Raw genomic sequence first — 24,727 nt, forward strand, 5'->3', positions numbered from 1 at the left:
GAGGTCAACAAAGTCCTGCTTTACCCCGAGTCTGTCACAGCGGCTACTTCTGGAACAGCGTGAAAACACCGTCCCTTGTTTCGAACGTTAGATTTATGAAAGACCGCAAAGATCACCCATTCAAGGAGTCCGACTGTAAGGAAAACTGGTGCTGAAATACCAGCAGGAAATTTATTGTGTCTCTTCATTGATTGTTTACACCTTATCAATGGATTGTATGAAATTCAGTTTACCGTTATTTTAACCGTGCTTTGACATTGATCCGTCTCACCTTAATGCCAGAACTACTGAGATTTGGTGGTAAACATTTTGCAGAGTTAAATTCATTTTGCAGTTAATTTCAGATTCTTTCAGTTATAGGTGGAACAAAAATTTCCCAAGAAGTAAATTTCCCCACAAATCTGCCTTTTACTGCTGTAATACAGTGTATGCCATTTGACAGTCTGTATTTACTCGAGCGGACATACGAGCTGAAACAAGGTCCGACACTCGTTACCTTAACCATTGGCATTGTTCCTCAGTTCATTTCAGTTCCTGTTCATCAGCAGGTCTCTTGAAGCTCTTGTTCTCAGACCCCATCCGGTTAACTGGATGAAAAGAAAAGCGTTTTTTCCAATGCTTGCCATCTGTTTGAAGGATTTTCATAAGTAAAATGTAAAAATATTTTTTAATATGAAAGGCAACCAGTGGAACCAGTTCTGGAAAGAAGGGGCACCGGGAAAATAAAGGATTAATCTGTGTTTGGTTCTTATGCTGCAAAGGGAATGTTGTGACGTAGGTTTTATTCGCTAACAACCTAAAGAGATGTGTCTTGAAGAGAAATCACACCTTTGACCACCTATCTTTTCCTGGGAAACAGCAAGAAACATGTTTTCATGGCACTGAGAATTAATTTCCTACAGTGAAATAAGTGCGATTACTGTGAAGGTGTCCCACTGCTACAGGAAGTACATCAGCACACGTTTCCATGACCCCTTTCCCTCAAGGGCAAACAGTTACGTTTATGTCAGATACTTACATTTATTCATTTAGCAGACGCTTTTCTCTAAAGCAACTTCCAATGAACTCTATGTAGTGTTATCAGCCCGCACTCCTTATTCACCGCGGTGACTTACACTGCTAGATACACTACTTACACTGGGTCACTCATCCATACATCAGTGGAACACACTCTGTCACTCACACACTATGGGGGAACCTGAACAACATGTCTTTGGACTGTGGGAGGAAACCAGAGCACCCAGAGAAAACATCCTCTTACACCTCCCAGGCACTGTGAGACAACAGCACTACTCGCTGTGTGTCACTGTGCTGCCTGTGGAGGAATCACACTGTGGAGATGTACACAGCAGTGGGGAACCAGTAAAGGGTCAGTAGCTCTGGATCTGTAGCCACATCAGAAAAAACGGTGACAGATCACAGGTGAGTCAGTATTTTAGTCAGATAAGGCTCTCAAATAAGGCTGTCGATGGTAGTAAAGTGATAAAGTGCTGTGACACAGGAGGTTCTCACCAGCCTGATGTGTGTATACGAATTGTAATTCTTCTAGACATGTAGGCGTTGACCACGATCAGCCACATGCAGCAAGTGACCATTAGTCAACAAAAAGAGAAAAGTCTCTCACTGGTCAGTGGAGTTGAGGCAAGAGTGTGCAGTGACACACAGGACCATGATTTTTAGAGCTGTAAAGACTCCTGGATACAAAGTACGAAAAGTTACAGCGAAGACCAGCGGAGGAAAACGGAAGTGAAATTGTTAGAAACAGTCGAGGTGTTCGGAAAAACGCCTTCGGCCGTAGGGGGCTTGGTGATGTCACGTGCAATGTAAACAATGTTTACCACGAACCAGTCATGGGTTTTCATTTCCAGTTTGCGCGAGGGGCGGCAGCTTCACGGAACTCTACAGCTGTGCCTTTGAGCCAGTGGTTTTTTGTCTTCAGGTCTCCAGCTGCTCTCCACTATGATTTAGTTATAAATTACTAACAATCTCTTCTTGTTGAGCATTGATTCCCTACAATAAGACCTGAGGAGGCCGGCCAGTCATGCTGACTGAAGATGATGACCAACCGCTGCGATGGTTGAGATGTACCTTGCTGAACTGGGAAATCAAGCTACCATACAACAAGAATGCTATTGTAGCACGTTGCGTTCCGGGTACGAATGGGGCGAACAAGGACACACGGACAGCGTTCATTACGAACGTCTATTGGAACACTGGCACACAAGGAACTATCGCTCTTGGTCCGAGAACACCTTCTCAAGGTCCTACCCTCAAGCCTGCCTTCCCAGCCAGCTAAGTGCCCGACAAGCTTTTTTTTTCTCCTCGCCCCCGCTACTAGAAAGCACAGTCACCCCATTATATTCCCCGTAAGTCCCCCCAGCGGTTGAACACTTAATTCCATTTCTTCCACAATTCAGCCTCTAATACTTGGACCTAGGTTTTTTTTTCCTCCCTCAACTTTCAGTTGGGAGTTTTGTTCCTTTCTTCTGTAGCCAGTAGGCATACTTACAGCTTTATAAAAGCATTGATAATGTATCACGCTAGCCTGTAGTCAACTATCTTCTTTGTTTGCCTTATGCCTGTGTCCAAGCGCTCTGTGTCACTGCGTGAGAAGAGCGCTCAATAAAAATAAATTGAAGTGAATTGAATTGAGTTAATTTAAAAGTTCCATTTTGCTGCCCCTGTACCCTGAGAAAAGCACCTGGGCGCACACTGCAGAATGTGCCGGAACTAAACGACATGGCACGGCACCCACATGTGGTGTTTCTTGTTACAGCACTGCGAGGAGGTGCGTTGCGTTGCGTGTGCAAAGCCTGCTGCCGGCTGGACTGAACCGGCTCGCTGGCATCTAGGCCCCGATGATCACAAAAATCAGGACTTTTATGGTCGGCAGGAGATGAGCTCTTCCCATTTGTCAAAACAAGGTATTTCTCATCAGAATTATTCAGCCATTTTATGAATATTTAAATGCCCTCCCCATCCCTTCTCCCTGATCTGCCCCTGATATGATTGAGGAAGATATTACATCATTTTAATCCCTCTGGAAGCCGGCCCTGTGCCCCGCAGGGCCTTCTTCTAATTGTGCTTTGCATCTCCTGCTGAATAGTTATTATTATTATTATTATTAAGAAGTTGGCCTTTTCAGTGCGGTTACCAAACTCAATTTCCCAAATACTTAACAATAATAATGCATCTTACTTAGTAGTGCTCCTAGCAACAGATTTCTCTCGAGCATTTTAGACAAAGGCAGAAAAAGAACACAAAGACAGTGTACAAAGAAATAATGTAATACAAAACATTATATTAATAGTAAACATTAAATCAGGTTAGTAGAAAAAAAAAAGGACAGGAAGCTAAGGAAACAGAATCAGAAATGTATCATGAAAAGTGTAAAATCTAATGTAAAGTCCATAACAGTGTAAAAGTTACTACTAAACAGAGCAATAAAGGAGAAACGAGAATGAAAAAAAATTTATGGAGAAACAAAAACAGTTTCACACCTTGTCCTGGGGCTTGGGATTTGTCCGTGAGCGTCTGTTGGCTGTTGGGTGACGTACACACTCCAACTGAGCTGAGCCTGGAATGACAACATGGAGCCACACTGTGGGCTCACAGCTGGCAAAGTCAAGCACAGGATTTGGATTCTTTGCATGTTAATCCGAGAGCAACGCTGGGGGAAATCTGGGCAGCCTACACTATGGCAATGGAAACTGGCTCTGGGGACATGGGCCGTCACCGCACTGGTGGGGAAGGAGCGAGAGCTCGTGCGGGGTGTATAGAAGTTCTGACTATATTGAGGCACCTGGTGGGGCATACTGAGGAGGAAGAACCTGCCTCATTGGAACCCAAGCAGTGACTTACTGGATTTCTGTGTTTTCCATGGATCTATAACAAGGGACACTTTGTTTGAGCATGGAGACCATGGCGAGTGGACACCAGTTGTGAGCAAAGCTGTTAAAAATAAGATTTCAGACATGACCAGTATGGGAGGCTCTGTATCTCAAACAGAGATAGTGGCAGGCTAAGGCAGCTGCAACAGCCACAGAAATAAAATGGTGGGTGCACTAGATGTTTGGAGATCCCTTTGAGAGGCCATGGAGAAAGACTTTCAGAACATTTCAAAGACGGTCTCCTTTATAGACAAGGAGATTCTAAGTAAGGGAGGAGATACAGTGACCTACATCAAGGACGTTGTCTTGAGCTACAAAGCTTGTGCTGAGGAATTCCTGAACCTGATAAACACATCCATCCCAACAGGAGAAAATGCCAGGAACTTGGTTGGTTTGGGTCTTCTTTTCTGGCTCAGGTCAATCATATGGTGAGGACATCGGGGCTGCATGAGGTTGGCATAGAAATTCTGAAAGTGCTAGATTAGATATTGGCAGGGCGTTTGGGGATGCACACCACTTCAATATGGCATGGAAGATTTGGTACCAAATTCTTCAGCCTACGGATAAAGATAAAGGGGAGAAGCAGAGTCCATCCGTATAGGCTTCCCAGTGGTCTTAGCCTTTAAACATTTCTTTCCCGTTCTGTAGAGATCGGAAACCTTTGGGGTTCCTATAGTTCGTACCTCGATGGAAGTCAAAGCTATGACATCCAGCAATGGTGCTCACACGTTATTCTTTTCAGGAGCAAGGCAGTGAAAAGGTAGATGATGGCAAACCATCCTGTAGAGGTTTGCTGCATTCAATTTTGGTTGAGTGAAGAGTGCAACAAACACAAGGGTGATGCAGAGGTTAAAAATTCAAGGTTGGAATCCAGGAGGTGGAAGGTGCCCTTGTGCCCTTGCTACTCTATGTATTCAACCTGAATGTCCACACTAAACCTACCAGCTACATAAATAGGAATATAATGGACAGAAGTACCGCCGAAGGGTGTAGAATGTTGAATACAAGCTTTAGAGAGAATAATTTCACCTCGAAAAGCAAGCTGTGTCATTATGCGTTTGGAGTCCTTTTAGAGTAATAAGGGTATTCGCATTTGGCAGACCTGCGAAGTTGGGAAAGCACCAAGCGAGAGCTACAAGGAAGTTCTAAGAATAACCAAACCTTCTACTGATAAGCCCGGCTGCCATGGCAACCTCTATCAAAGAACCGCATAATTTGAGGCAGCTGTGCGTACCAAAAAATAACAGCAAATAAATGAATAAATGTATATTTATAAATAATCAAATAAAAAAGAAGGCCTGGGAAGCGTACAGGGCAGCTACGTGCCATACAGGCTGTACGTGACTAGAGTACATACAATACACATTTACCACAATTCTCTAAGGACTTTCCTTTGAAAAAAAAAAAAGCACACTTGGGTTTACCGAAGACAATATGAATATTTTAATAAATTTGTATAACAGGCACTATTCAGTAAAAGGTATACACTGGCTGTTGTTTATCTGACACATTAGTGCACGTTGGAGAACGCAGGTCTAAGACACAGTTTTCTACCGTGAGAAGCAACAGCACAGAAAATTACAATCACCAAGCAGTAGTCCTCATCCTCCGCTCTGAGCATCTGTGCTGGATGACACAGGTAATGTGGGAGTTTACAGGGCTCTTCGGGATATCCCTCAATTGCATTCAACTCCTTTCCAAACTCAGGCATCAGTCTGAACAGGTGAGTAAAATGACCCAGATATACTTGGATCATGTGCTACATTCATAAATGTATGACGGCCGTTTGTCACCTAATATTAGGAATACATGATTTTGCAAGCTAAGAATTATTAGTGGAGCAGCAGACTGAAAAGGATGATAAGTGCAGAGTTTCATCAGTGGTGTATTAATGAATGGTACATGCTGGAAGAATTAATGTGTAACACCCTTCAGAGATCAATGAGATGATTAGTACTTTGGGAGATGTTAAAATACCAGGCACCAGAATAAAGAGATTACAGTTATTGTTCCATAGTTGCACTCAGCTTTGTGTTATGTTCCTGTGTGTTCAAATATATGATGTATATTTATAGCCCATCTATCAAATGCAATGATAAACAGGACAATATATCCACTCTCTAATTAAAAAGTACATATTTGTAAATAAAAAAAACTGCATAATGTTAATCAAAAGTGGAAGCAAATAATCTTGCCGTGAAATGCAGTTAGTCGGAGCACATTTGCTCCGTCCTGGAAACTGGGAACAAAAAGTTCTGCTTTCAAATCTTGAGAACAGTTGCTAGACCCAAGTTTCGGGTGGCAGGTTGTCCGGGAGGTCCTTACCATCAGGGGAACAGAACAGAAGGTGCAGCAGACCTCGCTTTTGCTGTCAGAAGGGTAAAGGAACCTATCGAGTGGAAACACCTGCCCATCACAACTACCGCCATTTGGCGCACTAGGCGTGTCCAGTTCACTGCAGTCCTCACAGAACAAAGGGTGACATCACTTGGGAAGGAAACACTGAAGACATTGTTGTAGAGTCCAAAGAGTCCAGGTTTGGACCCTTCACACAGTGTGAACCCGGGTTGTGGGAAACTGGCACAGCCACAGGTGCTGTGTGACCAGGAACCTGGCAGTGGGGACAGGCTATGGGCTTCCTGTTGACCCCATGGTTCTCCTGCCCCACCTTTTGCCAAAATTCCAACATAAGTCTGGATGCCAATGAAGAGCCCTTCCAATACTCATTCAGAGAGATGGGGCACAACACGGGGGTCTGCTGGAGACAAGGGTGGCAGACAACTGTTCTAGAACATTCACACGAAACGTGGTTAAGATGTTCTTTCACATACATAACGTGGAGCAGTGTTCCTCACATTTTACCCCCACAGACCAGGTTTTCACCCTGCATCAGCGTTAAGGGCTCCTATGAGCAGGTAAATTTTGAGGAGCCTCGCTATACACCAGCAAGATGTATTAGGACTTATAAGGGATAACGGAAGAAGCATTTCTACAGCTTTCATGACATTTTGTATTACGTCGGGCAGCACATTTGACAGCAGGTAGCACTGTCCTCAAAGCAAGAGGGTGTTTTCTTTGACAGGATCAGGACACAGGGTTAAGAGAGAGTAAATAGCTGTACGTTAGAGCCCAAAATGAGCAAAATGTGGGCAACTCTATTCCGATTGTCAGTTTCAAAGCGTTCTAGTGACAAGAGATGAAACAACACACTAGAGACATAATACAAGACACATATCCCAGGACTGTGGTATTAACTTCACAATGTACGCTACTGTGTTTTTTTTTTTTTTTTTTTTTTAACACAGGACCGCAAGACAGTTTTCTCGTCATCCACAGGAAGATTCTACTCCTGGTTTTTGAGCAGAACGAATACAAGAGATGTTACACAACAAACGTGACCCAGTGATGAAGACGAACAGGAAACACATTCAAAACCCTTCAGTCACCAGACTGAATACAGTTACCAGCACAGTGAGGGGAGGTGAGGAGCCACATCTGAAACAAGGTTGCGATCCTGTGCCACCTGAAAGCACTGAGAAAGACCTCCCATGTCCATGATGGAGCGCCCATAGCATAGCGCTCGCAGTCTCTGGAAACGGGACCAGCCGGAGCCCCCTCCCGGTTCCTAGGAGAACTTGCGCTTTTGGATGGCCTCTGCACGCACGGCCAGGCTGCGGGCGCAGATGGTGAGCAGCACGATGAGCGTGCCCAGCAGAAGACTGACCAGGGGCCAAAGTACGCAGTGCAGCAGCACGTTCTCGTCATGAGAGCGCTTCCACAGTACGTCGTCCGGCCTGCAGGGGGCGACAGAGAGAAGGGTGCGTTGCTCAATCAGAACCTTGTCTGTGCATGTCATCGAGTCTGGGTTCTTTCCAGTTGCCCGCCACTTTGCAACAGCATCTCAGAAAGAGATCAAGAACAGAGATGTGTCTAAGACTGATGATTGGGACATTGAGATGCTTGCAACGTTCCAGACGGACAAAGACCCAAAAAGTCATGCATTCCCGGTGGCTGACTGACAGTGCAGGGGCAGGGTGGAGAGCCTGATGGAGGGCAGCGCATGATGGGTGCATGTTCGGGGTGAGGGTGGGGGCTGGGCTCAGGGAAAGTCCACGATGAGGTTCGGCCAGAGTAACGTAGACTTTGATGCCTCAGTAGACAGCAGGAATCAGGTCAGGGCTCCGAGAGGGAGACGTGTGTGTTGGGGGGGAGGGGGGTCTGCCGTCTCTAAATCCCTCCCTGTCGCAACCTCTGAGATTGAACAGGGCAAGCCGTCACCGCTCCACGTGCTGGAGGCCCAAGGGAAGAGGCAGCTCTTTTTTCTGGGAACACAAAACACGGGACATGAGAACAGATGAGGCGGAGGCCGGTCCGGTCCCTACAGCAGCAGGAATTAGCGATGTGTGATGCGGTTCCGATGATTGCGCAGCTGTCACTAATCCGACCAGCCTCGCAACGCAGGCACACTTGCAGGGGCTGGACAATGGCTGAATGGCCATGAGTCAGTGAATAATGCAAAATAACGCAGAATCACCACAAGATACTGAGCATTAATTATGTGTGAACGTGCATTATCACCCCGTGCTGTTACAACTGTATTGAAATTACTGGGGCAGATGGCCACTTGAAAGACAAATTTCCAGTTACTCACACAACATATTTTTATTCCCAGTCTTAGAATTTTCATAAAACAGGAACCTCACCTAATTGCTGATGCCTATAAATCTTATCTTAATCTTGCATATAAAGGCTCCGTTGCACTGTGCTGCCCACAAAGATGAGAGTAACACAAAACTGATGAGACATGGACTCCAACAACTATCGGAAAGATGACAAAAACTCATTGCATTGTTAGTTTGTTTTACGACTGAAGAAAACAAACATCACAGCTTGCCTTGTCTGCTCTAAATTCAGTTGTAGCATAGAGAAGTAAATATTTTAACTTCTAGGATAAATAAGGCAGAAACAGGGTGGGGGTGGTCCAAGAACACAGATGCTTGCCAACACTGCACCACACTGCGATCCAACCCTACCTGGTACTTATCTCATCGCTCTTAGAAAAGTGGGCCACATCTGCGCAGCCTAGGACTGCTGGGGTCCTCAGAGAAACAAAGGTCTGCCCAAACATCTGTGTTTTCACTCCTGTTTACTTTTCTTCCAATGAAACAGTTGTACAGTTAGATAAAGGTGCATTATACAGGTTGGGTTGCTCATGTACAATGAGCAGAGCTCTCTGTGTTGTTCATTAACACCACAGGGTCAGATGAACTACAGTACAGCTTAAATCACATACAGACCTAAACATTATCTAAGTAGCCAATAGCACAGTTTAACTCCCCCCACAACATTACACCATTTACATCAGTGACAACTGCGGGAAGTAGAAGGCTTTATCCACCAATGACGAAATGACAACCTGGTCCCAAAAATTTCCTACCAGAAATTCTTCACATTTACAAAACCAAGTAATTTGCCAGATTGTTCATATGAACAGAGCAGAAATGAAACCGACACAATATGATAACAGCCACAGCACTATCCATCTGATCCAGTTATTCACAAAAAATACAAGATCTCCAAAGCAAATAGTCAACTAGTCAGATATAAAATACACTGCACGCTAAACTTATGAAAACAACTGGGACCGGAAGTCTTACTTTAACTGGACTTGTCTGTAAATCCAACTACCATGTTAGAATCAGACATGCTTTAATCATCACAGACAGCAAGAAATGTACTGGTTTTAACTGTTCGCACTTACACCGAAGGACTCGAGAGTTCCCTTTCACATTTCATGAGGGTTGAGGCTCTGAATTCAGGGTTTCATTCAATTTCAGTAAATGTACAGCAGTACAGTGGGTGTAAGACAAAATTTAAATCTATATAAGAAACTCTGGATATGTGTGTATTGTTAGCAAAATTTGAAAAAGACAACAAAATAAAACTCGGGGAAAAAAAACAACATCTGGTGATCCACAGGAGAATGTGAGATTTAATCTAACAGCTGGATGATTCATTATGTTGCTCTATTATCTGGTGCAGAAATTCATTCAGGGAGCACAGAGGAGCACAAATAGGAGAACTCATGAAAACGCGTGGGGTTCAAGAGATTTGGCAGCACATCTCAACAGGAAAACCAACACTAAGAACGCTGAAGGACCCAAAGTTTTGGGTGAGCTTCACAGTGGGAAGCGGTAGAAATAAACTACTGTCTCCCTCCTAGAATCGCTTGGGGAACATCACACCCCAGAGGAAAGGGGACACTGTCACCTTAAACTCAGTTGACCCCAGACAGTGTGTAACGTGTAGAGAGACAGATGCTATATATAATCTGGGTGAATGAGAATCTCAGTACAAGATGAGTATAGTCGCAATGAGCAGGCAGTTAGTGGTTAGGGTTGTTTGCTTATTAACAGGACGTCCTGGGTTCAAATCCCACTGCTGCTGTTGTACACTACATCAAGGTACTTACCCCGAATCGACACAGTTGTATGAAAGGGTATGCAACAGTGCACAGCTCATATAAAAAACTAACAGTAAGTACGTCATCCGGGCCAAAAGAATCAACAAAATAAAGGGTAAAAAAAAAACAGTAAATAAAAAAAGTTGTGCTGAGCCAGTTTATATTTTAATTGTATAAGAATCAAGTAAAGTTGTACTGTGATTTACGGTAGCGTCCACATACAACCAGGGTGATGTATTGTCGCTCTGGCCGTGAGTGCACAACTGACACATCATAGAGCCACAGTGATGCTCAAAGAGCACACGACAATGCTACAATAATGTGCCAATATTTTGAGAATGTTGCAAATAGTCTCAGGTGATCATTGTGGGGTCAAGTGGGTGGTTTCTAAGTCCCAGTGGGTGCAGTCGGAAGGTCTCACCTCCGCTGCTGATTGAAAAAGCAGGTGAAAGATTGTGAGCTGATCTCTTCAGTCCAGTAGTCTTGCCACAGCAGCACCTTCTCCTTGTTCTTCTGGTTGTCCCTCTCACAGGGGGGGACATACGAGCACTGGCCCAAAAAAGCAGTGACAGAGTTTAGTCTTAGAATTGCAAAGGAAACATTGGCCCCTCCCCTCTTCACAGATTTGTGTGCTGTAGGTCAGCACTTTGTTAGCATCTTTACATTGTTCCATATTAACCCATGTGGAATACAAGTCAGTCATTTATCTATTACCAACAAAAAAACTTCCTTGCCTTACCACATGCATGAACCCTAACTTTAACATGACCCTAACCCAATCGGCATTTGTGGAATTGCACCTAAAGTGAAACAAATTATGCAGCATTTAATTGCAAAATAACATTTTAAAATACACATGCAATAATGTTGTAGTTGTTTAATGTACAACTACAAAATAACCAATATATATATTTGTTTAAAGAAGATGAGCTCTAGGCCAAATGCATACATGAATACGAAGTTCCGCATTGGTACAGAGAAGTTTGAGCTTCAATAAAAAAAAACACTGCTAACTTAAAGAACAAAGGACAAGAGATTGTTTGTCCTTCTCAAGTGCTCAACACTTACACTGGATTGTATGGTCCAGTCTCTAGGACGGACAGGTAGGAGCACGTGGACATGGAAGGGAGGCTGTAGCACGCTGAGGCCGCCCGGGGAGGGGGCGGAGACGGGGGCAAAGCAGCCACAGCTGGGGCTGATTTCACTCCCTATTTCTTCCCCGATGCCCCACAGTAGAGAGAAGAGACCGAAGAGGAGAACGAGGCAAACCCGAACCCGATCCCTGAGACGACGTCCGCGTCCCGACCGACCCGACTCGCCCAGCCCCCCCGACCAGCACGAAACCTCTCCCTACCTGTTCCCTGGTCCCCCTTTCCCGTCTCCTTCTTCCTCCCCTGTCTAAGGGCAAATAAAAGCCCACAGCAACGGGCGACTGCATCTCCTGTCTCCTGCCTCGTCTCTTACAGAGGTCCTTCACAGTGCCACCATGTCCAGCAGCCGTCCCATCCATCACCAACAAGGAACAAGTGCGGAAGGACGGACGGGTCCTGAAGTCTGATGGGGGACCACTTCACCTGGGCAACAGTGTTTCCATGGAAACTCTCAGACTAAACGGACTAAACGGGGAAGGACAGCAATACGATTTTAACACTTTAGAGGAAGCACTAGAGGCAAAGAGGGAGCCTTACAAGCTGTAACCCTGCAGCACTGAGTGCATTTTGGGGGCGTCTATGGCTGAATGTGGACAGTGTGACTTCCCAGGCAGAAGACCTGCAGCTTGAGGGGGGATTTACTTCAAAACTCCTTAAGTCGGAGGCTCACTGTGACTTACTGCTCTTTCTCTCTCTCTCTCTCACACACACACACACACACACACACACACACACACACACACACACACACACACACACACAAACGGGGTTGATAAAAGATCCATGGTCTCTTACTACCTTTAGTAAAGACGAGCAGAAGGCTACGTTCCTATGATGGACAATCGAGTAAAGAACACCATGTGACTCTTACTTCATTGCTTTGCTTTCTGCACATGTACCAAGTCTTTAACAGACACCCTAAAATCTGAATTCCCACAAGTTTGTTCCCGTTTTTACCAACATAGATTCAGCACATTTATGATGTACACAAACAACCCTTTTCCACAGAATTAAAGACAAATTTGTAATCAACAAAAATATCACTGCTGAAGAAGGTTTCCCGTCGAAAAGCGTTCATCCCGAAAAAGAAAAACGTACATCTTTCGGTAAACTTGAGCATGCTCTCCCATCATGCTCTATACAAAGTGAATACATTGTAGACAAGCCTTCTGTAGATATATCTCCTGGAGCTTCTGCCCCTTCCTTCCTGGAATGTCCTGCAACCTGCTAAGGGCAGATGTGGCAGTAATGAAGTGTGCCATCGCCTTGGAGCATTCCACATTTGGACGTTCTCGTCTTTAGGTCCATTCCACTGTAGCACTTGGGTCCACCTGTCTTGGGTCTTTGTTCTGCTGGAACCTGAGTCTTTGTCCATCTCCTGCCAGTTGAAACAGGTTCCCAGAAAGGTTGGAGAGTGCAGTCACACACTGAGATACATCCACCAGAGTGATGGAAACTCAGCTTTTTGAGGAGCTTCATTCTGAAACCCTTATGAGACGTTTCTTGGCATTTACAAGAACCGCGTCTGGATTTCCTGTGCATCCTGATGGCTGAGCGAGACATTTAGGTTTTAATGTTTTCATTTAGCAGTTCTTCTCCAAATTGAATCACAATGATTATTCACTAAAAATGAAAGCCATTTGAACACACAAGTCTGACCTGTTTACACTTCACAGAGATGCCAAAGTGACCTGGCCAACTTTATTATGTAACCCTCAAATCCGCATGATGCGGAAATACAGCAACACAAATCGCTTGTAAAGTAAAAAAGTACACAGGCATAATAAGTGCAAGGCGGATTATCTATGTGTCCAGGGTTGTGTGTGCTGGTCTACACACCTCCCTAACACATTCTGCATAAGCAGGAGCTTGAACCTAAACCTTGATGGGTCACGGTGGAGAATTGCCCCTCTCACTCACACTGATAATGGGGTCCAACAGCATCATTCACACTCCTCTTCCCTCATTCATCCAGTACAGGCACACTTATCACAACCAAAATTAAGCTACCAATTTAAGACAGATGTACTTGATCTCCTACTGTGGCTTTAGCTCTGAGTTAGAAGCATTAATGCAGAATCTGGGGAATAATTCTGAGCCCCCAGCAGACAGCTCACTGCTTCCATTGGTTCAAATTTTACATTTTCCATTCATTCAGTCAACACTTTTGTTCAGCAGTATCAGGGTTTGTACACTAAGCTACTTGCAACGATTTACTCACTTATACTGGTGGGCAATTTTTACTGTATTAAATCCGAGTAAGTGTTTTTATTCCGGGCTGCTACAGTGAGAGCAGGGATTTGCTCCTGTCTTTTCTCACAAGGGAGCTTTTCTAAGCACTGTGTTCCACTGGCTTGTTCGTTCTCCCTCTTCGAACTCCAGGGCTCGATGCTCAGGAAGAGTCAAGCAGAAGCAGGGAGGGTCGCCAAGAAATGGAGCTGAAAATGAGCTCCATAAGGACAGCTGCAGTCGTGTTACGATCCGTCCCTCTGAACGTGTCACATGCGAACCAGAGCCTCGAGTCATCCCTGCATCCCTGGATGATCCTGGGCTAATTCATCATCCTGCTGCTGAATGAGAGGATCACATTCATGTACACTACAACTAAAATATGAGCTTCATGTCACACTCATATACTCAACAGACTGTAAAATACACACAGTAGTGTGTTGGTGTGGAAAAGTCTTCAGTTTTACTGGAGTTGTGTTTCAGCCCAAATTCTCTCTAAAAAGGGGCAGTAGTACTTACAGCAAAAATGGCCACATTATAAAAAAAATAATATTATTATAATGCCCTGTTTCGTTTTCAGTTAAGCAATATTGTCTCTGACCCAAGATTCAAAGGCATGTCTCAGGAAAATGTGCTTTAGAGGTGCAAGTCCAGAAGGAACGAACGAATGATGTCCCTGTCAATCACCAACTCAACGGACGTGGTAATCCCATTAGGGGTGTAATGTGATTTTCATGGGATGGTAAACCTCCAGTCCAAAACTACACATGACACAGTTCTTGAATGATGAAATCAAGAGTATTTTTATGAAAGCAAAAACATGCTTCTGACGCACAAAAGAATTGAGGCGGAGGAGTGGACCAGATAGTCCACAGATGGGTTATTGCAGCGGAGCCTTAATTAAAAACAAAATCCCAATACAAAGAAGAAGGTATGGGGAAACGGAATGATTTAATACTAATGTATACAAATACATAGCTTTATTTCCACCCCACATCTCTATCTCTTACACTCTTTTCATCCTATGTTTCCACCAAGGAGCAGGTTTTTTTCTATGGCTGAAAAGATTTCTTTTATTGCTAATTATGTGCAGAAATAATGTGCCATATAACATTGAGTTAATAAATAATTATGAGAATTTTTTTAAATTTAATAATTGTTTTATTCCATCCCTTTCCATCCATCCATTTTCTTCCCTGCTTGCCCTTCTAGGGTCATGGTGGTAAAAGGGAGAGAAGAGAAGCCCCGAGTCATCCCTGCCCCTCACAACTTCCTCCAGCTCAACCCGGGGGATCCCCAGCCCCTCCCAGGCCAACTGGGAGATATAATCTCTCCAGCAGGTCCTAGGTTGACCTTGGGGTCTTGTCCCAGTTGGCTGTGCCTGGTATACCTCCAAAGGGAGGCATCTAGGGGACATCCTTACCAGATTCCTGAACCACCTCAAGTGGCTTCTCTCAATGCGGAGGAGTAGCAGCTCTACTCCGAGTTCCTCCCAGATGTCTAAACTCCTCACCCTGTCATGGAGAGTGAGTCCCACTACCCTACGGAGAAAGCTCATTTCAGCCACTTGTACCCGTGATCTTATTCTAATGGTCATTACCTAGAGTTCATGACCATAGCTGAGGGTAGGGACGTAGAGCGACCGGTAAATAGAGAGCGTTGCCTTATGGCTCAGCTTCCCTTTCACCATTACAGTCCGGTGCAGCGACCACATTACTGCTGCCACTTCTCCCAGTCTGCAGCCGATCTCATGCTCCCTTCTCCCCTCACTCGTGAATAAGACCCCAAGATACTTAAACTTCTCCACCTAGGGCAAATTTTCTCCCCTTACCCGAAGGGGGCATACGATCCTTTTCCGTGAGAGAACCATGGACTCAGAGTTGGAGGTGCTGATCCTCATACCAACCGCTTCACACTCGGCTGCAAACTGTTCCAATACGTGCTGGAGGCATCCACGTGACGGTGCCAAAAAGACATCATCATCGTCCACAAAAAGCAGAGACATCACTTTCCGGCCCCCACACAGAATGCCCTCCTGATCTCGGCTGCACCTTGATATCCTGTCCATGAAAACCACAAACAAGAGTGGAGACAAGGCACAACCTTAGTGGAGTCCAACTCCTACACTGAACAGGCTTGACTTAATGCCGAGTATGCGTACATAGCTCTCGCTCCATATGTACAGAGACCAAATGGCCCACAGTAGTGGCCCCGGCACCCTATACTCCTGAAGCAACTCCCACAGAATTTCTCGGGGAATCTGGTCGTAGGCCTTTTCCAAGTCTACAAAACACATGCAGACTGGATTAGCAAACTCTCATGCCGCCTCAATTATCTGTGAAAGGGTAAAAAGCTGGTCCACTGTTCCATGACCAGGATGGAATCCACATTGTTCCTCTTCAATCTGAGGTTCAACTATTGGCCGGAGCCTCCTTTCCAGCACCCTGGCATAGACTTTCTCAGTGACGCTGAGAAGTGTGATACCCCGATAGTTGACTCTCACTCTCCAGGCCCTTTTCTTAAAGGTAGAGACCACCACCCCAGTTTGCCAATCCAAAGGCACTGTCCCCAAGGTCCATGCAACATTGCAGAGGTGTGTCAGCCATGACAGCCCCACAACATCTAGCGCCTTCAGCAGTTCTGGGTGAATTTCATCCACCCCCAGTGCTTTGCCACTGTGGAGCTTTCCAACTACCTCAGTGACTTCCACCAGGGAAATGGACTCTGATACCCTGGAAGCCTCTGGCCCTGACTCCTGTAAGGGAGGCATATGTCTCGGGTTTAGGAGTTTCTGAAAGTGCTCTTTCCACCTCCCGACAATGTCTTCATTTGAGATCAGAGTTTCTCCACCTTTGCTGAGGACAGCTTGAGCGAAGCTCCTCCAACTCCTCCTGAACCGCAGGATAGTTCTCCAGAACGTCTTTGAGGCTGACCGAAAATCATTTTCCATGGCCTCTAGAAACTCCCCCCATACTCTGGATTTTACTTCTGCAACCATAGCCTCTGCTGCCTTTTTTTTTTTTTTTACCTGTCAATATCTATTTACTGAGTCAGGAGTCTCCAGAGCCAACCAGGCCCTAAAGGTCTCCATCTTCAGCTTGACGGCTTCCCTCACCACCGGTGTCCACCAGCGGGTTCTTGGGTTGCCACCGTTACTGGCACCAATATGCTTTTGGCCACAGCTGAGCCTGGCTGCTTCTACAATGGAGGTTTTGTATAATATAGTATAATTCTATTATTCTGAAGGAAAAATTGTGATTGTACAAAAAAACTTAGCACATTTTAAAAAAAGGGGGGGGGGGGATGACCTTACATAATTGTTTTCATGAAAAACTATTGTTTGCAGATCTCACCAGGGTTCATACAAAGACCTACAACATGTCAGGATGTTTTTGAACCCAAAGTCCTGACTGAGAAAATTCCCTGAACCACATGATGGCCGGTAGTAGGACCTGTTGGTTGTCTCTTCTACTTTGACCTCTTTGGTGCATTTATCAGCCCTACAAATCAAAGTGCGCGTGTGAGCATGAACGTGGTGCCACCCAAAGATCCTAACGCAATCGAGTGCACATGACTGTCTTCTGTCGCTGTCCTCACAGGGTTATGTAACTGAATGAGCTCGTTGGTCTGTGGGTTAAACACTGCACTGAATGAGTCCAGAGAGCGGAAAGACACACAGGAGAGGCAGGGAGGTGTGATGGGGGGTCTCTTTAACAGTGCTTATTGAACAACTGCAACCACTCATTTCTAATACCCACACCTCCTCATCACAGCGGAGAACATGATAGAAAAGAGGGATCATTACTAAGTAGTAAGATGACAGCTGACATTCACGATGAGCTGGATTTCACAATGATAAATGAAAGAAGTCCTTTTCTAAAGTATTGCATTTGATGAACCCATCATTTGTGTCACTGCGTCCATTGAAACCGCTTCAATCAAGGAAAGCACATGAGACGAACCACACACAACCGGGATGAGATGACAGGTCTTGTTGGAGGTATTCATCTCTCAGGGAAAACTATGCAATGAGAAAGAGGCTGGAGACAATTGGAGACCTTATGGATTCACCTTATAGCTGACACAATGAGTTTGCTGACTTTGTACTTCTTGAATTAATCTGAAACTCATTTCAGCTTTTGGAATAAGATATTATGCGTCCAATCAGCCCATAACCTTCCACTATTTTCAAGTGAAAAGGGCTGTACGGAGCATGAAGGCTGTCAGCTTGTAACAGTAAAGTACCCCATATGGGTAGGCCACTAAGGCAATGGCAGTGAGGTATAGAATATAGAGTACATCATCGTGTCTACACTCCTTTGGGGTCACCTCTCAACCAAGGGCAGCACCGTGTCCTTACTAAGGCCGCAGAACGACGACATCCAAACAATGATGTCCCTCAGCTTTTACAAAATACAGCGAGTCCTCAACCAGTGCCAGACTTCCAGCTTCCAAGAGCAATAGTTCAACAGTTTGCCAGTCAAAAACACGAGTAATAAAGGATTGTGCCTTTGGAGAGATGGCCTTGTGTTCCAGAAAGGGAATGGAAACAAAGCTGAGAGAACTCCTACAGGAAGTCTGCAGGGGTGAACTGGACCCACCAGCAGCCCCTGGATGTGAGCACTGCTGCACCTGCTGCTCCATCTGCTGCATCGGGGCCTCGTCTTCATTCCATCTCCAGGTGCGAAGGTAACCGCGCAGAGTTAGTGAGAGGTGATGGAACATATTTATCAGTGCATTACCTTTGTTGGCAGCCACTCACAACATCCTGACAGTGCAAACACACACACAGACCCACCGGTTTCTCCTATCGGCTCGTGACACTAACACCGCCAACACAGCTACGACTAACCCAAGAGTGTTTGCTCCGTTCACAGGGCTTGGTGGAGCCAGTGCCGGTGAAGGAGCCACAAAGACACATAGACACCCCGTATGGGCAGAGCAGGCAAGCTCCCAGAACCCCCTTGGGCCAATCCACCTGAGGACAATGTGCTTATCACGACTACGTCACAGACATTTAATTAGAGGTCTACCGCTTGTAGGAGCCATAAATGAAAACAAAATAAAACTAAGCAGCACCATGAGAAATGAGTTTCATCAACTATACTGACATGGAAAAGAGGGAAAAGAAACAGCAGATATTTACTTATTTACTTACTTTACACAAATTTATGCCCAGAGCATAAGACTTCAGTATTGTTAAAAATATTCTTTTAAAGACTATGAAAACTGTCTGATCTAAAAATTAAAAGAAACAAATATTATTCTAAGCCAAGACAGATGGACAACTTTCCATTCATGTTAATTAAGGAGCACTAAACCATTTTTCTCTCGACTCAGACTAACTGCTCTGAGGCCTCAACTTATGAACACAAGGCTGTTTGTAACTCCATTTATTTGTAACTCCAAAGCCTGTAACTGTCACCAATGACTTGCAGTAAATAAATTCTGAGTAATTCGGAAGTCTCTGCACTTAGCTGTAAAACAGGATCATTTGAAATGCAGCCCAATGTTCGAAACCTTTTTTCGTGAGCTTCCAAATGTTTTTTCAAACCCAGCGGTTCAGTGAACAATTGAAGTTGTTTGTGTTTCACAAACTGGCCACAATTTTTCACACGCGACTATAACTACTTGTAGTCACATCCTGTACTTTGGAGGTTTCTAACTGTGAGGCATGAAAGACTGGCAAGCTTATGTAAAAATATGTGAATTCAGTGCAAAGCGGGCTCATTTATAACACAGGACAAAATTTTGGGCCGCGTCACAAGCATCGGGTCTACAGTGTATTTTTATATTCATTTCAAATTACATTAAAATCAAAAACTGGTCTGAAATTACTGAAAAAGCAAAAACAATCAGACGAAGCCCTTTTCAATGCCGATAAATGTCTTGAACACATTCTTTTGAACTTTGTTACCACGTCCAGAGAAGTGTCAACAGAAAAGGACCCCCCCCCTGCAATTTTCAATGAAAGTTCTCATTTTGACACGCTGTTCACCGCGCTCTCGCTCTGAAGAAATTCTCTTTCAAATATCGCAATTACTTTTCAGCGAATACCAGCACAATACACAGTTGAGTACAGTAATTACAGAGGTTTGTACTATTATTACTTTATTGACTGTGCAAAGCTTTTGCCCAGAGCAGCTTACAATTTATACCCTTTTACGCTCATGGCACAAAGGTTCTCACGCTGGACCCCTGTTGGGACTCAAACCACAACACCTATGCTTATAGCTCTGTGTCCTTAAGCGCTATTGCCTTCATTGTTGTTATTCAAACTGATAAATAAGCAGAATGCAGCACGGCTTTGCCCCTTATGACTGGCTCGAAGGCGAACAGTCTGACTTGTCCTCACTCAATGCACTCAAAGAAGCCCCATGGAGCTGGTCGGGGAGGAGTACTTAAATCCGACACAACCCCTTTCAAAAATTTTCTATTCCTGAGAAACGTGGACAGCGCTCGGCTGTGGTTTGTACGGGAAGGCAAACACCACGTCACATCAGGCAGCTCTGGGATCTTCGGAGAGCCATGTCTGTACCCAGGAGCAGGTTCAATAGGGGGTCAACGAACGAATGACGGTACGAATGAACAGGCTGCTAGACGATGAGAAGAAAGGCCTGCTGATGCTGACGCTCGCATAAAGCCTGGCGGTAACGGCGGCTCATTAGACAGGTGGCTTGTGGTGTCATTGGGGGGGCTGCGCTGGGGGTGCGTCGCCGCCACTGCTCCAAAAGGTCAGCGCTGCGTTCAGGTGCAAAGGTGTGGAGTCACAGGGGCTCTATAACACCCACATCGCGTGAGGCTGCTGGGCTGCGCTCCTGGATACTTCGTAAAGGTCCCGGAATTTGTGCAGCACCATGTTTGGGGTAAAAATTTTGCTCTTCTCCCCTCCAGGGCACCACTGCTGATCCACCCTCATTACTCTCAACCCTGATGGATGTGTACTGGGCAGAGAGCTGTGGGTTCAAGCCATGAGGACCAACACTCTTGGATACACCTCCACGCAGCGCACTTGTCTTTAGTTGGAAAGAGACCAGGAGCGTGTGTGTCCGGGGGAAGGGGTTACGTGGAGCACAAGGTTCACAAAGAGGACGTCTGCCGAGCGAACAAAAGAAACATTTAACGTTGGATGCAGAACTCTGCAATGTTGCCATAGAAGCAGGGTAAAAATAGAGAACCTTGTTAAGACTGGATAAAAGTTAGTTACCATGGTGCTCTGGGGTACCTGTTGCGTGACGCAATGGGAGAGAGACCTGCTATCTGTCTCAGTGGGGACAGCACATGTCAATGTTTTGTCAGTCCTACCTGCCTGCAGGGAACAGAGAAAAGGACTACAAGATGCCAGTCAGTGAGTGGACACGTGTCTTGAACTGGCAACTAATACTAATTCTCTAGCCCCTACCTTGGGAAGAGAATTACTATGTAGTATTGAAATGGCAGAGCACAGCAGACTCAGTATAAATAAACTGTACAACTTAAAACACATCATAAATTATAACCCAATATCATTTATACTTGGTTATAAGTTGTAACGCAGTAGAATCTGCGCCACATTTGCAATAGACAAATTAAAGTAGTGATACTGTGTAGTGACACCCCAGAGTTTTTTTTGCCTTTTGGCTGGGAATTGTTTTGTTTTCCTTTCCTCAGTGGCCAGTTGTTTCACTTATAGCTTTAATAATTAATATAATTATTGCAGTAATTTAATTTTATTTGTATTGTGTCTCTGATCCTTTGTTCAGCGCTCTGTGTCTTGTGAGAAAAACCGTATAAAAATACATTGAATTGAACTGAACGGAATTAAGAGTCAAATTTAAAAATATTATCACTTCATGACTTCAGATGACAGACACCAAAAATGTATATTTTTCTATTATATGATTTCCATATTTGCTTGCTCCAAAAAAATATTAATGCTCTTGTATTTCCTGTGCACTTATACTGCAATGACAAGCCAAGTATGTTCTGCAAGAGCGCATGCACGCACGCACACACACACACACACACACACACACACACACACACACACTACACTTGGTCATTTAGCTGATGCTGTTCTCCAAAGTGACGTACAATGCTAAGGTTGCAATTATTAGCTTATAATTATTCACCCATTTAAACAGCTGGGTAATTTTACCGGAGCACTTTCAGGGTAGATACCTTGCTCAAGGGTACTACAGCCAGAGGTGGGGATCAAACCTAGGACCTTTGGATCCAAAGGCAGCAACTCTAACCACTGTGCAACTAGCTGTCACCTGTATTAAGAGCACACACACTTATGTTAGCTGTTCTGTTTCTCCAAAGCAACTTGCAATGTTGATGTATCTACAATTATTTACCGATTTAAGCAGCTGGGTAAGTATATCGCACTTTTTTAATGTAAGTCTTTTGCTCAAGGGTACTGCAGCCAGAGGTGGGGATCAAACCTAGAACCTTTGGGTCCAAAAGCAGCAGTTCTGACCACTATTCTACCAGCTGTCCCACACACTATATCAAGAGCACACACAGGAAACTGTACATAACCATATTAGATAGAGACCACAAGTAACATCCTGGTTAGAACTGAGCAAAAGCCGCTGGTTCGAATCTCGCTGTTGATTTAGTTCCCTCGTTAGAGGCTCTTACCCTAAACAGTGAGAGTAAGAAAAGCCCACACTATAAATCAGTGAATCACTAAGTTGCCATGAACAAAGGCAAAAGACAAATAAGTTTATAAAACACTAATATATGGGCTCCATCAGAGCCCCTCCATGGGCGGCGTGTTTTAAGGCGGTGTATCGGTGTGAAAGTGCACAGGTTCGAATCCCACTCCCGTAGTACCCTTGAATAAAAGTACTGTGTGTTAAACTCAGTAGCAGGAATACTCTGCTCTTAAAACTGTGTACATTTTTTGTGGAGCTGCTGATTATCTAACAGTCGCTTCCAGCGAAGGTGTCGGACAAAGTATAATAATGATGATGATGATGATAATAATGCCACTCCGTCCCGAAGGGGCCCACGATCGGACATCTCGAACAACTTTTCGCGTCCACCACACTCACCTTGGGGTTGAGCACCAGCTGCTGCTCGTCGTAGTGCAGCAGCGCCACGGAGTTGGACTCGGAGTTGTTGACGAACACCTGCAGACACGGGTACAAGGAGGTGCCGCGGCAGTCCGCGCCGCACGTGAACACGCATTCGAAGAGCTCGTCCACGCGGCGCACGGACACCACGGTGCAGTTGGCCGCCGTGCTCCGCATGCTCTGCAGGGCCGGGTTCAGCCAGCAGAAACCCAGGATGAAGAGGGACACGATGCCGCACACGATGAGGAACAAGCCGAGCCGGATGCTCTTGTCCTCCGCCTCCGAGTACTCGTAGGACACCCTGATCTTCGCCATGGGTGCGCGCGCGTGGGGCGATCGCGCGCATTCAACTGCGTGGGGTCTCGCTCTCTCGCTCTCCCTCTCCCCGTCTCTCTCTTCCCCCCCCGTCCGAGAGCAACACCATACACGACTGCGTCCCCCCCTTCCGAACTTCTGTTCCCCGCTGGACCGGCGACTCGGATGCCGGAGCCCTTGATTTACTGCGCTTCGGAGTAAAAAAAAAAAAAAAAAAAAAAAATGGAAAAAAAGAAAAGAAAAAAGGCTGCTCCTTACCCCGCCCTCCGTCACGCGCTGATCATCACATCAGTCCACGCAGATTTTTTTTTTTTTTTTTTGGATTTTGTTGAAAGGCTGGACGGTACATCTGGGATCCGGATATAAGCTTCTTACGCAGAAATAGCTCAGGGATCCCGGTAAGCAGAGCTCTGGAGCGGGGATCCGAGAAGGAGGAGGAGGATGAGGGTGAGGATGCGTCGCGGTGCTCTGGACAATCCGGACCAGTCCAGCCGCTGTCCTCGCGTCGAAGCGGAAAGAGCCCTGAGGACGAACGGGTTCCGCGCCACGAGCGCAGCGGAGGAGATCAGCATCTCAGCATCATCATCGCCACCATCATCTCACCATCACCTCCACCGTCTCCATCAGCACCGCCATCCCCATCATCATCATCATCATCATCATCTCGTGAACGTGGCTCCTCACGGCTCTTCTGTCCTGTGCGCAGTCCGTCATCGCGAAGCCCTTAGCGCGGCCGCCACGTCCATTCGCACTTTTACTGTGGTTACACTGTTTTATCCAAGGCGACTTACATTATGCGCTTTGTACCATAACATTTTCACATAGATAGAATGCGATACAGAATATATAATAATCTTGTCAGTACAGAATTTGGGGGACCAAAAATAGCACACGGTGGAGTTATGAATTTTTTTTTTTTTTTTTTTGGCGGGGGGGGGGGGGGTACCACCACCACCAAAAAAAAAATATCCATAACTCCATTGTGTGCTATTTTTGGTCCCCAAATAAGCTAAGCCTAGTCTTTGTACAATACAATAGCGTAGGAGAGGGCACAAAATAATGAGACGATGAAGGAAATACTTTGCTGAATCTGACAAAAAGGTGAACCTGGGACTGAAACAAACAATCCTTTAGCAAAACAAAAGAAAAGAAAATGACAATATGAAGGTAATGTCACACTGTAACAAAGCTTTGGGTAAAGAACCCATGAAAATACCACACAAGTGTGTGATCGTGCGAAATACACCTAAGAACTCATTTTAGTTATTAAAAAAAAAAAAAAAAAGGCTCACAGTAAATAAAATTAAATCCTCCCTTACATTAATAATTGGGACGGTTCTGTTGTAAGCGCAATAAAGAGCAATGAATAACAAACTGGTGTGAATATTATTATTAAAAACATTAATGTTCATTTTTTACCACGTTTGGTTGTAGATGACAGGAAAGGCCAGAGATACAGGGCAGCAGCGTTTGGGCTTGGAGCGAACAGAGCTGAGGGGTTAATGGAGAAAACAATCGGACTCGATGTGCTGCGGAAATCCATTCAGCAGCTGCCCCCCCCATAAAGCCAATACAAATGTGCTCCTTCCTCGAATTAATAGCTTTTCTTCAACACCA

General features: G+C 45.1%; 2 protein-coding genes across 3 annotated transcripts in view; one reads left to right on the forward strand and one right to left on the reverse strand.

Moving 5' to 3' along the window:
• ttll1 (tubulin tyrosine ligase-like family, member 1) overlaps positions 1–24,727 on the forward strand; it is a 917,975-nt gene that overhangs the window by 318,720 nt on the left and 574,528 nt on the right. The window lies entirely within an intron of this gene.
• On the reverse strand, positions 7,190–24,044 carry LOC108942218 (calcium-activated potassium channel subunit beta-4-like). 2 transcript variants are annotated; one of them, XM_018765371.2, is made up of 3 exons: positions 22,775–24,044; positions 10,775–10,902; positions 7,190–7,684 (listed from the first exon to the last, which is right to left on the reverse strand). In XM_018765371.2, the coding sequence occupies exons 1-3, from the start codon at positions 23,108–23,110 to the stop codon at positions 7,516–7,518; spliced, it is 633 nt and encodes a 210-aa protein (XP_018620887.2). In that variant the 5' UTR covers positions 23,111–24,044; the 3' UTR covers positions 7,190–7,515. The 2 variants fall into 2 exon arrangements, with proteins under 2 accessions (XP_018620887.2, XP_018620888.2); XM_018765372.2 differs by lacking the exon at positions 7,190–7,684 and adding an exon at positions 8,028–8,212.

This window comes from Scleropages formosus, chromosome 5 (genome assembly GCF_900964775.1).
Source record: "Scleropages formosus chromosome 5, fSclFor1.1, whole genome shotgun sequence".
Classification (NCBI taxonomy): Eukaryota; Metazoa; Chordata; class Actinopteri; order Osteoglossiformes; family Osteoglossidae; genus Scleropages; species Scleropages formosus.

Bases quoted from the DNA above. Each gene is read 5' to 3' on its own strand.
- LOC108942218 (XM_018765371.2), bottom strand. From the start codon at position 23,110: ATGGCGAAGATCAGGGTGTCCTACGAGTACTCGGAGGCGGAGGACAAG. The intron at 10,903-22,774 runs GTGAGTGTGGTG...TTTTTGGGCCAG, and splicing joins AGCTGGTGCTCAACCCCAAG to TGCTCGTATGTCCCCCCCTG. The intron at 7,685-10,774 runs GTGAGACCTTCC...CGCCCCCTGCAG, and splicing joins TTTTTCAATCAGCAGCGGAG to GCCGGACGACGTACTGTGGA.